This window comes from Zonotrichia albicollis, chromosome 3 (genome assembly GCF_047830755.1).
Source record: "Zonotrichia albicollis isolate bZonAlb1 chromosome 3, bZonAlb1.hap1, whole genome shotgun sequence".
Lineage (NCBI taxonomy): Eukaryota > Metazoa > Chordata > Aves > Passeriformes > Passerellidae > Zonotrichia > Zonotrichia albicollis.
This window is the reverse complement of record NC_133821.1, coordinates 43,036,062-43,051,820: the sequence shown is the minus strand read 5'-3', so window position 1 is coordinate 43,051,820 and position 15,759 is coordinate 43,036,062. Positions and strand designations below refer to the sequence as shown.

The window sequence follows — 15,759 nt, the reverse complement described above, 5'->3', positions numbered from 1 at the left end:
TTCTTCACAGCAAGAAAAAAATCAAAGTCTTTTATTGATAAATTTCATGCTTTGTCTAGGTGCCTTTGAAGTTTTCTATGTTTTGTTTTGCTGACTGTGGGAACTCAGCACATCCCTCCGGATGTCCAGAGTTGCCGAGGACCCCGTCGGGGGGCTCGGAGACCCTGGCATTCTGCCCGGAACACCTGGTGGCCTGATTTTGATCCTTCCAACAAATTGCCAGCTTGGCATGGTGATGTGAAAGCCACACAGGTTTGAATGGTGTAAAAACAAGGCGTTCAAAGGGTGAAAATGTAAGTTTTTGGTTTTTTGGTAGGGGGGTTATAGGGACAAGATGGAGGAATAAAGGTGTGTCTAGTCCTTCTTTCTTCTTCTTGTTCTCCATTTTCTGCTGTAATGTTGGCACTTGGGGATTGGCTTAGAATAGAAGTGCACTGTCTAACATCGGTGATAGGTAATGGGAATTAAAAGTAAATATGATATATGTAGTTTGTGGTATAAAAGGACGACACCGCCTCGGGGATTGTCAGAGTGCCTGTGGTTGCCTTGCTGTGCAGACCTCAGCTGGGCAGAAGGAAAATTTTGTAGATAAGAAATAAAAAACAACCTGACGACCAAAAAAGCAAAGAGTCCAGACTCATTCTTCGAAAGCGCAGGCTGCCGCAGAACCATCCCACGCATCTTGGGGCAGAGACAGAGAGCCGACCCGAGAGCTGACTTTTAGAATTCCTGCAGACATACATAATCTTGTTTGTCTTCATTCTGTAATGCCAAATAATATTGCATGTTTTTGTCTCATCACTTATCAAGCTGTGGTTTATTTTTATCTATTTACGACAAATTGTTTCTAGATACTTCTATTATTTTTTACACCTTATGGGGAGAGAAGATGCCTCATAACTCTAGGGACAATTTGGACAGACTTACAGAGTGTCCCAAGAGAGCCATAATTGCATGTCCCTGAGGCTTTGTGACATCTCAGGCAAACCCGAAACAACTCAACAATTCTTTATTTTAATTTATTAGGATTTTTCATTTAATGAAGCCAGATGTTTTTTTTAAACTCTTCTCTCCAGTCAACAATCAAAAGCCAAAATAAAAGAAATTCTGTCAGGAAAAAATTCAGTTCTTTGATCAGTTGCTTTATGTTTGGTACCAGTTAGTACAACCATTCAGTTGTTGCAGATTGAGGGGTCTTGTCTGAATGGTTACATGTTGCAAAGAGCACTTGTGAAATAACTTGTATTGCCATATCTAACCTATTTTCATTGCAAAAGATAGATTACTTTTAATCCAGTTTAAGTTTTTATAGCTTTATTATCCATTCCTTGATCATTTAGATTATTCAAGGGCATCTCTATGTCGTCTAAATAAGTGTTTAAATTATGTAGCCTGCTAACTACATTTCTACAGGGATCTAAAAAATGTATCAGGTACCTTTCAGAGCTTTATTTTTATTTTTGAAATAGCCTCTGAAGCAAGGAGCTCATGTTGGCAGTTAATATGCTGAGAGGGGTAAAGTCTGGCGATAGGATTGTAACCAGTCAGCAAGGATTAAATTACAGGTTTTTAACTCAAATTTGGGAAGGAATTGGTTTCCTCTTAAAAAGGAGAAATTCTGGACCTGTCTGGAAGATTTAGGTTCCCATTGCTTGTGGATTCTTCAAGAATTCAAGGGAGAAAAAAATTCATCTTTAAGGGTTATAGATGTCGAAGTTGGGGTTCACATTTAAACTTTTGCAGTTATATCAGTACATAACTCTTTCCCTTGGTGGTCACTTCTTTTTCCGTGTTAGTAGGAGTTCAAAGTAAATGGAAAAGGGGGCTTTGTTTTGAAGTATGTGTGCTCATGCTGAAGTAAGTTAGTCAAACTTAATTGTTTTTTTCTGCCTGTATAGGTACATGACAGCATTTTTTCTGTAAAGAAATATCTTGTAGTTGAATTTAGGAGGCAATATTTGTGCTTGAATTTGGGAGGTGCATGTTTTAATTGTGAGATGACTGTGATTCATTCTGAAATGTGGATGCATTCAATAATTGAATTACTTTTCAGTAAAAAATTGAAGCATTCTGCCTTCATTGACTGAAAGGCAGAGTTTAAGATTGTTTGTGCATATGAATAGGGCCATGCTGTCCTGTCCCATACACATTTTGTGTAGAAATATGCAGGAACACAACTTGGCTGCATGTACTTCTTCATATTTGGCATCTGATCACTATCCCAGCAGACATCTTTGTGAGCATAAGGGTTTCATAAATTTCAGGGATTTCAGGAAAGGTTTGTGTAGACTATTAAGATGACCAAAAACTTTGTGATGGAAAAGTTTTTACATCTAAAAAGAGCAAGACCTCTGTAGCCAGATTGATTGCAATTGAATTGTTTCACAGAATTCTCTGCTGGGTCTCAGTGATATTAAATGTGGAACCTCTCTGATGGGAATCCCATTAGCAGTGTGAGTTGTTTATGGACACTACCCAGGTTCTGGTGTGGCACTGGGCACTGACCAATTCGTGCATCTTCTGCTCCTTCCATGCTGCTGATGTTGCTCATGGCAAGGTATGTGTAGACAGCTTTCTGGTCAAACAATGAAACTAGGGCTGTCTACTGATTTTCTTTGTCCTGTAAGCTATCTTGAATACTGCTGCCCATTTTGCTGCCTGAAATTTTGTCTCTCTTGGTTTCATAGAACCTGATTGGCTTGTTTTTTTACCCTTCTATCTTCCTAATCAGTCTTTCAGTACCTCTTTCGACTTCATCTTGCTATTTTTCTTAGGGATTGAACTGTGATCCTTTTATTTGCATCAGGCAAGCTCATCTGTAAATATAAGTCAAATTCGTCTTTGCCATGATGCCTTGCAAATGAATTTTTGTAGCTCTGGCTGAAGAAGAAGGGTCTGGAGTAAAGAGAGCTTCTTGTGGCTGTTCAGCTAGATGTCAACAGCTCAACATGGCTAAAACAGGCCTCCAGCAGACTCCCCTCCTGCTGCATCCTTGTCACTCTAGAAAACATAATCTAATATGTTTTAATCTTGCCATGGTGTTCATAACACGTGTCATTTATTACTTTGGTCTTTCTCTAAGTTCAGAAATGACACTGTCAGTGTTATTGATTAAATCTTATTTTTTAATGTAATTTCTTAAAGTAAGTTCATTGCAGTTTCAACAAACATTTGAATATTCCATCCAGCTCTTCTTCCCTATTAAACAGGCTTGCCAATTAGTCCAGCATCCTTTTCCTTGTGTTCTTCAGGTCAGTCCTGCACTTTCATACCCATTCAGATTCAGTGAAAGTTATTATTCCTTCAGATTCAGTAAAAATTATTATTCTTTCAGATTCAGTGAAAATCATTATTGTTTCCTTGGCAAACAGAATAAAAAAAAAACCCACAGGCATCTCTTCTGAATTTATTTTCCCTCCTTGCACAGAACATGTTCTTCACTTTTCTAGACCTTCATAAATTCTTAGTTGTTGCAGAAGCATCACTCCATCCTCTATCATTATTCATTAAAATTTCAGGCTCATTCTTATGGTCTCTTAGTACAATAATGTGCTTTTTTTTGAGAGCATCTCCATGGTAGTCTCCATAGCCTTTTGATACTCCTTTCTTTAAAACCCCTTTATTGTGAGGCCCAAAAAGCTTGGGAATTATTCTAAGTGCTTGTTAAACTAGCCAGTAATCTGACTTGGTTCCTTTTGCCTCCCTCTTTGTCGCCTCTTACTGTGAGGTGTTATTTGATAACACCATGGAGTCAGGACTGCTTGTTTAGTTGACTTTTGGGTTTGAGAGTTTTTGTGGGCTTTTTTTTTGTTTGCTTTGTTTTTGTTTTGTTTGGACTTTTAAAAAATTTTCTTTTATCACACAAAACACAGAAGCATCCTGAGCTACCATTGGAAACATTAAGATGGTTATAATGTTAACTGAGAAATTAATCATAATTGTAGCATTGCAGGGAAATTTGCTGTGTGAAATTTGTTCTTGAGAAGAGTGGCAGTAGAAGTGCCAGTTGATCATTTCATCCCTTTGGAACTTACCACCTTGTCTTCCCTAGGGAAAAAAGTGTTAAAAAAAAAAAAAAGAAAAGCCGACAAAGAGCAACCACATTGCAAACAAAAGATGCTCTTAGCTAATCTGAAGGGGCATTTGGCTGCCTCACAAAAACACTGTGTATTTTGGCAGTTAGGAGCTTTGGCTTAGGAAGATCCATGTTTGGAATAACAGGGTGTGTTGCAAGTCAAAATTCAGGTATCTTGGCTGAGATGTATGAGTAATCTGGCATGATGCCTTTCTGCACTGTGCCTAGCTATAGCAAATGCCAAAGTCCCTTGTGAACAATATATGAATCTCATTTTAGGGGGAAAAAAAAGAGAAGGAGGGAAAAGGGAGCCAGGATTTATTTTAACATTTAGTGGATATAAAAAACCAAGTATCAAGAAGCAAAACATTTCTGTGAAGCATTCACTGTGGAAATTCTGCAACTTCTTGTTGCAAACCTCTTTATCACTTGGATTGGCTGATTTCCAGAGCATCAAGGCTAGGAATTGAGGGACTGAAATATAATCAGTGGTGATACATTTTAACCACATAAAACATTCTCTGCTTCCAAAGCCTCCAGTGTCTCTAGTAAGCAGTGCAACAGCAACAGCTCCTTGCTGCTGAACTCCAGAGACGTGGAAAATACTGGATCAGGATGGTAAGAAGCTCTTTATTTTTTTCATCAGATCAAAGTTATTACCCTGTAAAAAATGTTTAAAAGATGATGAAATTAGTAAAGGTCAGTATTTAAAACAAAAAAAACAGTATGTAAGATGAAAAGGAATTACGATTTTTTTTTGCAAGAGAACAGCAATGCAAGTTGGTGACAAATATATCTGGCACTGAACATGTTGTGCAGCTTATATAAAATCTTTTAAAACTGGGAAAGATTGCTGATGAGTATTTGATATAAATTGTAAGTCTGTCAACTTGGTTTATTTCAGAAGGACAGCTGTATGGGCTTTTAAAATTATTTTGGATTAATTATCTCTGACACAGACTTTATACATAAAAATATAAATAAACCTATGCCAATCACTCATGCAGGCTGTATGTTTATACGGTTACTTTTGTAGCAGTTTGGGATTTTGTTTTTTAGAAAAAAGCAGATCTGCTCAGTACATGCCTTTGACTTTAAGGGAGCTATGAAGTTTTTATTTTTCTGGGTTTTCAGTCCATGAAAATCTGTAAATTACATTGTTTCTCTAGTGCATTTATTTGGTGGGAAAAATAACCAGGGAAAGTTTTAATATAATGATTTTATTATTTGTACCAATTTAAATATTCTGATCTAAGCATTAAAACAATAGAAGTAGAGTATAAAGCATATAAATGTGGGATCTAAATATAGTGTAAATTGATACCAAAGCTATTAATGGTTTAAAAAATGCCTGATAATAGGCTAAAAATATGCATAATAGCATTTTTCTATTTTCATATAGCATTTTCTATCTTTTCTATTAAAGAATTGGAGGGAGGAAATGTATCTTGGGAGTGTTTACTCCCAAGACTCATTGTCAAGACTGTTTTGTTGGGGTTTTTTGGGGGGTGGGGGTGGGTGTTGATTGAAATAAACATCAAGCCCCATCTCCTGTGTGGAAACTCAGGCATTAATTTTAAGGGCATTCTACGTCCAGGAATTTATTGATTAGGACATTACAGTACGTCAAAGTGAGAGGAAAACAAATTGCTAAATAAGTCTGAGGGGCACTGAAATACATTTACTTGATAGTGCAGCTTGATGTGTAGGGAATTATTCTCTTTGTGATTCAAATGGAAGAGGAAATTTTTAACAGAATAACTATGAGACTTTGAAAAGTGTACAGCAAATGTGAAACAACATTTGATTTATATTTTCTATCTTTGTTGTGTATTTGTTCTTTCTCAGCAGTACAAAAATTAAAAAACCCCAAAACTATCACTAAATTCTTTCTGATCTTTTCCTTTTCTAAGTGGTTTCACTGAAATAAAAGTCATTAAGCTAATCATGTTATCGTAGCCTATATGTTTCATGTTAGACATTGCGCCTTGATGTGTTAAAAATTTATGATTTTCTTCCTCAGCATGCAGAATAGATTGCAAAATCAATAATTGAATGGCAACCAGGCTGTAAGGTTCTTGGAAAGATGATTAGTATGAATCTATGTGTGGTGGTGGTTGTTGTTGTTATTATTAATATTTGTTGATGTTATTAATATTGTTATTGCTTTTTTAAGGACAAAAATCCCCTATGTTGAGTAACCATTAAACAGTACTGTTGTACTGAAGAGACTTGAATGCATTGTTGTTTCTTGTCAGAGAAGACTGTGCCCATAGTTACTTTTATCTTACATCTAAATTTTCTTTCAGGAAAATGCTGGAGGTAGGACATCAGGCTGCATTTGCCTATTGTGGTCACAAAACATAATTAATAACAAATGGTGTTACATATATTTCCACTTTTGTGGTTCTCTAGTTCCTATACAAGTCAAATGCAGATTATGCTTCTGTACAAGCAAGTTAAAAACATTTCCTTCTAGAAAAATAACATTCATGTACTTCCACATACTTGCTGTTTATAAAGTTTTAGCCAAAGTAAACTTACATTGTGTCTTGCTTGACATGGATTAGTTCAGTAACTAAAGCAGTGAGTTCACAAGGGATCTATTTCTTTCAGTTTGGATGGCCTGGGCAAGGATCTTGCATAAGTTACTGAGGGGGAAAAAAAAAAAAGAAACGTACACCACACACATCCCCCAAAGATGTACCCTTAATAGTAGTCAGCAATGTAATAAATTACATTAATAGTCCAGAGGGAACAGCCTCTTACTTAAAATTTTTAGATGATATGATGTCTTGTAGAATGTAAATAGTAAATGATCTTAAAGAAGCCCAAATTGCAAGCTGTCAAATGCATTAGAAATCAGCTTTAATTATTTAAAGTGTTTTTTCTAGTAAGTCTAAAGAACAAAAGTAAAATTATAAATAATGTACTGGCTTTACCAGAAAAGCTAAAAAGTTATAGACATGACTATCACAGTGCTAAATTCTAATAAAGTATAATTAGTGAAAGGGATATGTTTGGTATGGCAAAGTTCATTTGCAGTGTCTTCCTGGTGCAGAATTTAAAAAAGCTTATTGGACAATTGGATGTATTATACCTCTAGATGAATTTAGGCTAAACATTTTTCTTAATTTCAGTAACTAAATTGAAGTCTGATAATCTGCCTGAAAATGTAATCCTTATTTAAAGAAGTATATTATAAATATGTAAGCTGTGGACTTTATATGTAATATGAAACAAGTTTAAGGAAAGGAAATGTAGCTTTACATCTGCTGTGAACTTGATTCAAGATTTAATAATATTCTCAGGTTTTAAGTTTGTTCATTCAGAAGTACTCATGCTGACAGTGGTAAGAAGGAATTTGCTGCAGTATAGCTTTGTGCATGTGTTTGGTATTAACTTATGTGTCCCAACTAACTTTTGGCACAGTTTGCTTTAGGTTAAAAAACTGCATTTTACGCTGATTACCATGCCAGTAAGTCTGGCACTCTTCTAGAGTGAAATACACTCTTGCATGCTCCATAAATATTGTTTGTGAAGGATGAAAATAAATCACATTGAAATTTCACTGAAATGTAATGTTGAAATATTTCCATATGTATATATGTATTAGCATTTACTTGTAATGAAGTAAGTTTGTATTTTAAAATCTCATCATCTATGTTTATGGAGCCTGAATACTTTCAGTGAATAAAATATGTCACCAGGCAAGGTTTATGCAAAAGTAGTTCTTTAGGTGATGGAGGATTATGTTGTTAAGCCATTTGGCCTTTGATTCTACAATTAACCTACTATGCAGATCAGGTTTTGCTCACTGAAATCCATCTTTTAAGCTGTGCCATTACTGGTAGTATAACTTAAAATGAGTTGCTCTCAGGAAGTTATAAATTATTTGCTGTGTTTTACATAATGTATTGGCATGCCTGCTGCATCTGTGTTCAAGACAGGGTTTTATTCCTTCTGCCATGGGATATATGAAGAAACTATTGAAAACGTATGCTTTTAGCATTAATCTATCCTTTTGGCTTTGTTCCTGTCATGCCATCAGAAATGAAGTTGATGAAAATGAAGGCAGGGAAAAAGGTCAGTCTGGTCTCTAGGTGAAATAATTGATGGGAGCAGCTTCCAGAGGAATACAGCTTTTGTGAGAAGGTGGCTGGATAATACATATTTTTCTACGTCTGCTTAATGTTTGCATCATGGCATTTGCAGTGTTTTGAAATATCAGGACAAAATTGCGTTTCCCACATATCTTAGGACCCTTGTAGCAACATGGTATTTTGCCTCACATAATTGTTCTTGTGCTTCATGACTATTCTGAGAATACTGAAAACAATTAAGGTTGAGACTTACCATGGACTTTTTATAAAAGAACTCTAGAGAAGATAAAAAGGTACTGACAACTTTATACTCACCTGATACTGTGCAGATGCAAGAAAAGCAAGTTATAGAACTGTGCCCTGAAGGATAAGTTTCCAGTGCTTATATAAGGAATGAGCTCTAACCAGAGCTGAGGATGGGTAATATGTAGTGATGGCTAATATGTAATGTTGGGAGATGAGGTGCAGTTTGGGTAGATTTCCTGGTTTGCTTCCCTACACGGAGTGCTGATGAGAGGCTGCCATTCCTAAAGGAATTCTCTAGACGTTGCACTAGAGGTTTTAGTCCACTGTAAATCTGCTGTTATGAATATTTCATTTAGATGTTTTCAGTGTTGTGGTGTGACCTGGGGATACACAGCCCATAGGTAGCCCTATTGTATCTTTGATAATGAAGTTTCAGCTTGGAGGCGAGAGCTGTCTACTCTCCGGCCCTGTGTTGGGGCACCACTTCATTCTTCTCACCAATATACACCTTGCATATCTGACTAGAGGTTTTGGATGCAGAAAGATTTTTGGAACCCACAGCAGAAGGTTGGTAATCTCTGGTGTTGATCCTTACTCCGTCAAAGATGGTACCTATCTGGTGGTGAAACCCTTAACCATTAAATCTGGTGGTTAAACCTTAACCCTGACCTTTTGAATAGCTCAGAGAATTTGAGATCTTGTGTTGCAGCCTTTTTTCCCCTTATGTGATGTGGCTTTCATGACAGGATTTTTGTGATAATTTTCCCTGTCATAGGACAGGAGGTGGTGCATGTGTGTCAGGCTACCAGACTAAAGGCTCTGGAGACTACTGCCATGTTCTTCCTGTTAACTGAACATGCACATGCCTGGTAAGAGGGAGAACTCTCTCTTAGCCATATAATGGGGATTTATTTGGTCAGGTGATGACTGAGACTACATAGTCGTTTGGAAGAAATGTCAAGAAAGAGGATGTTATAAGGCTACACCTCTGATTTAGCTTCTTTTCCTGTAAATACCTACTTTTAGCACTTTTTGTTGTGGTTCTTTCTTTTCAGAAAGAAAAAAATCTGTCTAATGTAGTAGAGATTTTACCAGCAATAATTCTGGAGATTAAGTTTTGAAAAAATGTATACTTGATTTTACAGCATGCTGTAAAACATGCTGTCTGGGCCATTTGGTCTTGACTAACTAAAGAGCTACTGCAGACCTCTATATCATTCACATAAAAATGATCTTTCAGCAACTCAACTGGCCTACAAAATTTATGTCAGAAAAAGAAATGTTCCTCATGCATTTTTTTTCTTTTCATTGAAGAAATAGAAGGGACTAATTTTAGAGAGTGCTTGATAACTTAAGGTCTTTTAAGTCAAACAAACTTTTAGATTATCTTCTGACTAAACTTGTATGCACTAATGTTAATTTTCTTATTTTTCTTTTTGAAGGACTGTCAAAACTCTCTTAGGCATGTTTAAAAATACATTTTTTTGTCCTACTCCTCATTCCACTATTACAGAGGATCAATCACACAATCAGCACTTTCATATAATAATTCCTGTGCTGTGGCACAGGTAGAAGAAAAATGGTTTCCTTGTACATGGAAAGTATGAAAAAGTGAGTTCTGTGTGAAGGATGAATACAATACACCTAGGGATATTTTTGGCAGAATATATTAAGGTATTTACTGGCATTTGTTTGCTGCAGAGATTGTCACGAAATGATGCTTGTAGCTGGCTGGCTGTACCTCTTTGTGCATTGGGGCTGCTCATGGACTGCATTTCCTCTGCCCATCAGGTTTAACCCAGGACTTAAACCAGGCTTTAAGTGTGTTAAAACAAACTAAAAACTTCTAGGAAGCTGTTATTGTGGGTATAGCTTTGTAGGGATTGAGAACAATGCTGTAGGATGGCAGCAGTTTAACCCTTTGGTGCTTGCAATTAACAGCGTTTGTTGTGTGCCATAGAACAAATGCGTTGCTTGTTCTTTCCTTTTGAAGAAAAGAAAAACCAAACACCTCCACAAGTTTAATATTTGTAATATTCACCAAATGTGTATTTAGGTATTTTACTTCAGATAGGGATTAGTTCCGCGGCCTAATAAGACACATTCATTTAGAGTGAGTAGCTTGGAAAAACATAGATTGAAGAGTGTACCAGCATAAACATGAATCCTTCTACTGCATCATTTTCAGAACTCCTTGAAGCCATGGCAAATGCAAGCCAACTGAACAAAACAGTTTTGGTGTAGTGCATCATAACACAGAACATGCAATTTATAAACTGTTATAGAAAGAATTTTATTATACAATATTTTAAAATTTTATATGACTTTGTGAAACATTAGTTTTTGTAGCAGATTTGGGGTTGTCAGCTTATCACAAGTCCCCAAAATGCTGTATCTCTTTTATAAATTTACTAATGGAGTTGGCTTCACTGTAAAAAGAAATGTAAAAATATTTGTGGGAGGATCTAGAAGGTGAAAAAAGGCTAAAATACTTTAAATTTATATTCATGTAGAGTGAAACTTAATAGTTTTACTGGTTGTTTCAGCCTCATAGATTTTCTAGTCCAGATTCATTGAAGTCATGCGTTTGCTGTGGATCATTTTAATGCTCCAGTGAAATATTCTCTCTGATCTGTGTCAGTGGGGGTAGGGAAGCACATAAAATATATGCTTCCAGTCAGTGATGAGAGAGTAGGAGGATTTCTCATGAACAATATAATTAAATTCATGCATGTAAAAGATACCTGCAAGATGCTGCTTGAGAAAGTACTTTATAGCAATAGATAATTATAGGGAAAAAATTACTTTCCTGGAATGATAGTACATAATACTAATTTATCAGTGGTATAAAGGTTTTCTAAGCAGTTTGTTTCCCATATGTAACACAGCATTTTTTTTCTAATAATCTTTGTCTTCAAAAGAATTTTTGATCAACATTTTTGATGAACATATTACACTGGAATTTTAATACAGCCCTAATATAGACCACTGTTGTAAACATTTATTTAATAGCTTAAAAGTTATTTGCTCTTCCAGAAGTATGAGAGCCATGGAAATTCTCCAAAGTTTAGGTTTTCCTGTCTGTTTAATACAGTTCTAATTACGTGCATAGTTACCACTGCTGTGGATCATACCCATGTTTGTTTAAAGGTATCCAGAAGAGGTGATGATATTAATTCACCTGCTGCTAAATACTCTCCTACTTACAAAGTAGTGTATGTAGTCTCAGCAGTGACTCAGACAAGAAATGAAAACAGAGTCAGTCGCTTAGGTCAGTGATTACTGCTGGGTATGGTGTGTTGAGAGTTTTCTGGGATTAATCTCATCCTAAGCCAACAAAAAAAATAGTGTTCAGTTCCCCTTCCTCCTCCCCACTTCTTCTTCACTTTCTGTAGGAAGAAAAAGGCTTCAGTGGATTTTGTTTTTGCTGTCTCCAAACGAAGCTGTAGGCAATGTGTGTGGTAAAATTTTTGTAAGAATGGACAGCTTAGATACACCTGGAAATTCTTGGTCAAAAATACATGTTGTGGGCTGTGCTCTTAGTGTTGCCCAAGAAATCGTTGTTGTGAGGAGCTGGACTCTCCTGGGGGTGCTCTCTGATGCACTGACCCTCAGTTAGGAGCTCTGACAGGATATCAGGGGCCAAGGCTGCCACTCTCTGCCCTGACCCTGCCTGGACCCGTGGCTGGGGCATCTTCACTAAGAGTTCACTGTGGAACGTTTTGGTTCTAGGCCTGATTGAAGAAGTCCTGTGGAGAGTATATGGTGAAAAGTAATTGGCACAGCAGTTAACCTTTGGGGAAGGTTCACTGAGAGATGTTACATTGAATCAGCATTAATTTCAAGGAGGAATCCTCACCAAAACCATGAAGCTGATTTTTTTTCAGGTATTAAGAGGTTTTAAAACCTAAACCTATGTAGCCATCTCACATTAAAAGAAGTCAGTGCTGTTGGTTTTAACGGTCAAAGTGAGACCCACAGCTGAATATGGCAAACTTGCAGAATCTCTTCTTTTTTCAGTAGTGACTTGTATATTTCCTCTTGAGTCACTGATCTTAGACTATGTTGTGTAAATGCAAATGTATTTTTTTAAAATCAAAAGCACAATTTCTGAATGGACAGTGTAGTCTAAGGAAATGCAGACCATGCTTAGCTTAAGATTTTTACTATCTTTAGGGCCTGGCACTCACTAGGCTTCAGAGAGAAGCATATTATTTTTTGTTATAAACAGCCTTCTATGTTAAATTCTAAAATAGTTGTTTCCCGGAGGAGGTTTGGAATAGAAACTGATGTACGTGATAGTTAATTAAAATTCAGTGTTGTTTGTTCTTGCTTAAATTAGTGAAAAAACCCCCAAACCTTACAGGAAACACCACAGAGAATAACATTCTGAACATTTCAATTTATTTTTAAAGATGAGAATTCCCATGGCTTAATTCTTAAAAGAGTTGGAACATAATTCAAATGCTTCTTTGCCACCTGTCACTTTTTTTTTCATTTTTAGCATGTGTATTTTCTTTCATAGAGAAATAAAGGGAATGAACACCTCATTTCCCTTTTTACACAGGTTTTTTCTGAATCCTAGTTACTGAACTACATGCACACATTACTTCTGTTATAACACTGTAACCACTTGCACAAATGCATACCTAGCATTTGTTTCATTAGGTTACACCAGAATCTGGCTGATATTGTTGTACAAACCAGAGAAAACCATGTGTAACTGGCTTTGTTTGTAATGCAAAGTTACTGATTAGCCAGCTAATATTTTCTTTCCCATGCTCACAATCTCCCACACACAGAAAGATGCGAAAAACTAGTATAAAAATAAGGTTTTAAGCTACAACAATGAGATCTCCAGATGTCTGATTCCTTGGTTTAGAAAACTGCACAAGAGCTTATCTATTCCTGAAATAAAAATGATTTAGATAGTCCAAACCGTCTTTCACAATCTCCCATCTGCTAGAGTGTGCGTTTCATTTTCATGTAAATAAAATTTCTAAGTAATTCTTCAAATCCTTGCTGTACAGTTCATTACAGACATCTCATGCTTGCTAACATTTACTGTCAGAAGGCAAAAGGACTGATAAAGTATGTGGGGCACTCATAGAAGGCTTACAAGGCAGGAACTCCCTCATGGAGAGGGGAATATTTCAGTGGATTTATGTACAACATTAACCACTTCACCTGTATTATATCCCTGTTCTTCCTTTCAAGAAATGCAGATACCTAATGAGGGGGATGGTAAAGGAAATTTTCCAAGCTTCATTTTTGGATTTCTACCATGCTAAATCAGATAATTGGATTTTAAGCTGTGCTTTCATGTCATGTACTCTCTCACAGTGGACTGGATTCCTACCTGTGTTTAGGTAGGCAGGCCTCTCGTCTTAAAGCTTAAATTGAGAGTCTTACATTGTTCCGATTTTTGAAAGGTCCCTTTAGCTTTGGTCTGACAGTTAATGGGTGCTGGCGTGTTGGCAAATTGAGCCCTATTTTTACTTTATACTGAAGTCACAACTGGAGAAGAGGAAGAATCGTACTGACTTACTTTTCCAAAACTGAACTGACTTGCTTACTTTGCTAGAGGTGCAGTTACTCAAAACATCTGCAACTCAGAACACCTGGACGTTGTGCAACTCTTAAATGTCTAAATGTAGATTTTAAGAATCTAATTTTAAGCAGGCAGATTTGATCAGTTTGCCCCATGGTTACCCAGGAAACCACTTAATTACTATGCCTTTGCTTCAGCCCTCTGCATGTAGCTTTTAAAACATTTTGTTATAATTTTTCTTTTCTTTTGTCTTAAGCTAGTATTTGTAGAAAGGGCTGGCTTGACAGCTCTGGCAAATGAAATAGTCTGCCTGCCCACGGAATATGTGAGCCCTAGACAGTGGCAGTCCAAACTTCCACATGCTGTTTTTTCAGTGTGCTACAACTTTTCTTGGGGGAGTGGAGACAGGAGGGAGGAAAGAGGATCCTTTTACATTCGGGTCTTTGCCACCAAAACGTGCAAGTGTCGTCAGGAAAAGTGGCCTGTATTTTCCTTCTAGCACAGAAGACAGGCAACTAAAAAAATGGATGAGCTCAAGCTTTGGAAAACCCATATGTATTCTGTAAACTGTCGTCAAGATCACAAATTCAATCCTGCTGTGTTGCAGTTAGTGCTGATGACCAATGATCTCGTGAACTCAACAGAGTTTTCCTTGCTCAGTGCCTAGACAAAAGGATTTTTAAAGAGTTTTGAGTTCTGCTGAGCCTTCAAGAAAATCTCCTGGAATGATATTTGCATGGAAGTGGGAAATAGAGTAATTTGAAATCTCAAGACTGGGTCTTCTTGTGTTTCCCTTTAAGAATGCTAGTCTGAGCACATACAGTTCATTACTTCAGTTTGTGTTGGTGATGGCTTCTTTTGAGATACATGTATTAGATGAATTGTGATAGCTCTGAATCACCTAGGTTCCTGGAAAAATCACCCAAGACAGTCAGTCTTTTCAGCACAGGACTGTGTATTTGATTTCCCGGTGGTTTACAGGCCTCCTGTCAACCACTTAGCTAGTGTAACCTCATTTAACTAGTAGCCTGAAAATCTTGGAAGATCACTGACAGAATCATACAGGTGCTCTTGAGTGAGCAATGTGAATTCACAAATGTTTCAACAAAAATAGCAAGGCATTATGAATTTAACATATCCATGACATCCTCTAATTTCAGAAATCTTTTGCTCTACTATGACCTAAAATGGAAATACAGAAGGACCATTTATATAATCCAAAATAAAGCATCTGGGTTAAATAGCTGCAATGCTTCATAAATACTTTTGTTCTCTGTAGTTACACAAGAGGTTATCCAGGAATTTGTAATCCCTACTCAAAGCAGCTGAAATGATCCAGTCCAGGCTCATGTTGCTGCCACCCCCCAAGCCATGCAACCCCATCCTTTTCCTCTAGCCAATGCCATCACTTGTAATGAGCCAATTCCAAGAGCTGCTTGCTTGAAAGCTAAATGTGGGGTTTGGACTTTTGGGGTGAAAGACATTGTTGTGAGGAAGAGTTTTGCAGACTTTGATTTGGCAAGGAATCTGTGATTGGGCTTGTAAAGGTGAGAGTATTGCTAAGCAGAAATGAAAATGGCAGTATGTTAAGACTGTGAAAGCACAAAAGAAAACACTGGAATTTACTCTCTGGTCATGAAAGTTACTTGGGGTACTTTTGTTCTCTGAATGCTGTTTGGACTTACAGAATCATTTCTCATAGCTTTTTGTGTCAGACTATGCTAGCAGTCTGAGAAACAGATGAAAATTCTACTGGTTTTCCTTCTGCAGACTGTAAAACAAAG

At 36.8% G+C, this 15,759-nt stretch overlaps 1 protein-coding gene across 4 annotated transcripts in view; it reads left to right on the top strand.

Annotated features, from left to right (window-relative positions):
* Positions 1–15,759, top strand: part of PLD5 (phospholipase D family member 5) — a 185,785-nt gene that overhangs the window by 30,635 nt on the left and 139,391 nt on the right. Inside the window, exon 1 of one of the 4 annotated variants that reach the window (XM_014268971.3) lies at positions 4,243–4,693. The exons of the other annotated variants lie outside the window; for them this stretch is intronic. Within the exon in view, the coding sequence (XP_014124446.1) occupies positions 4,691–4,693 (3 nt within the window). The 5' untranslated portion in view covers positions 4,243–4,690. Of the gene's footprint in view, positions 1–4,242; positions 4,694–15,759 lie in introns of those variants that run through there. 4 annotated transcript variants of the gene reach the window in all.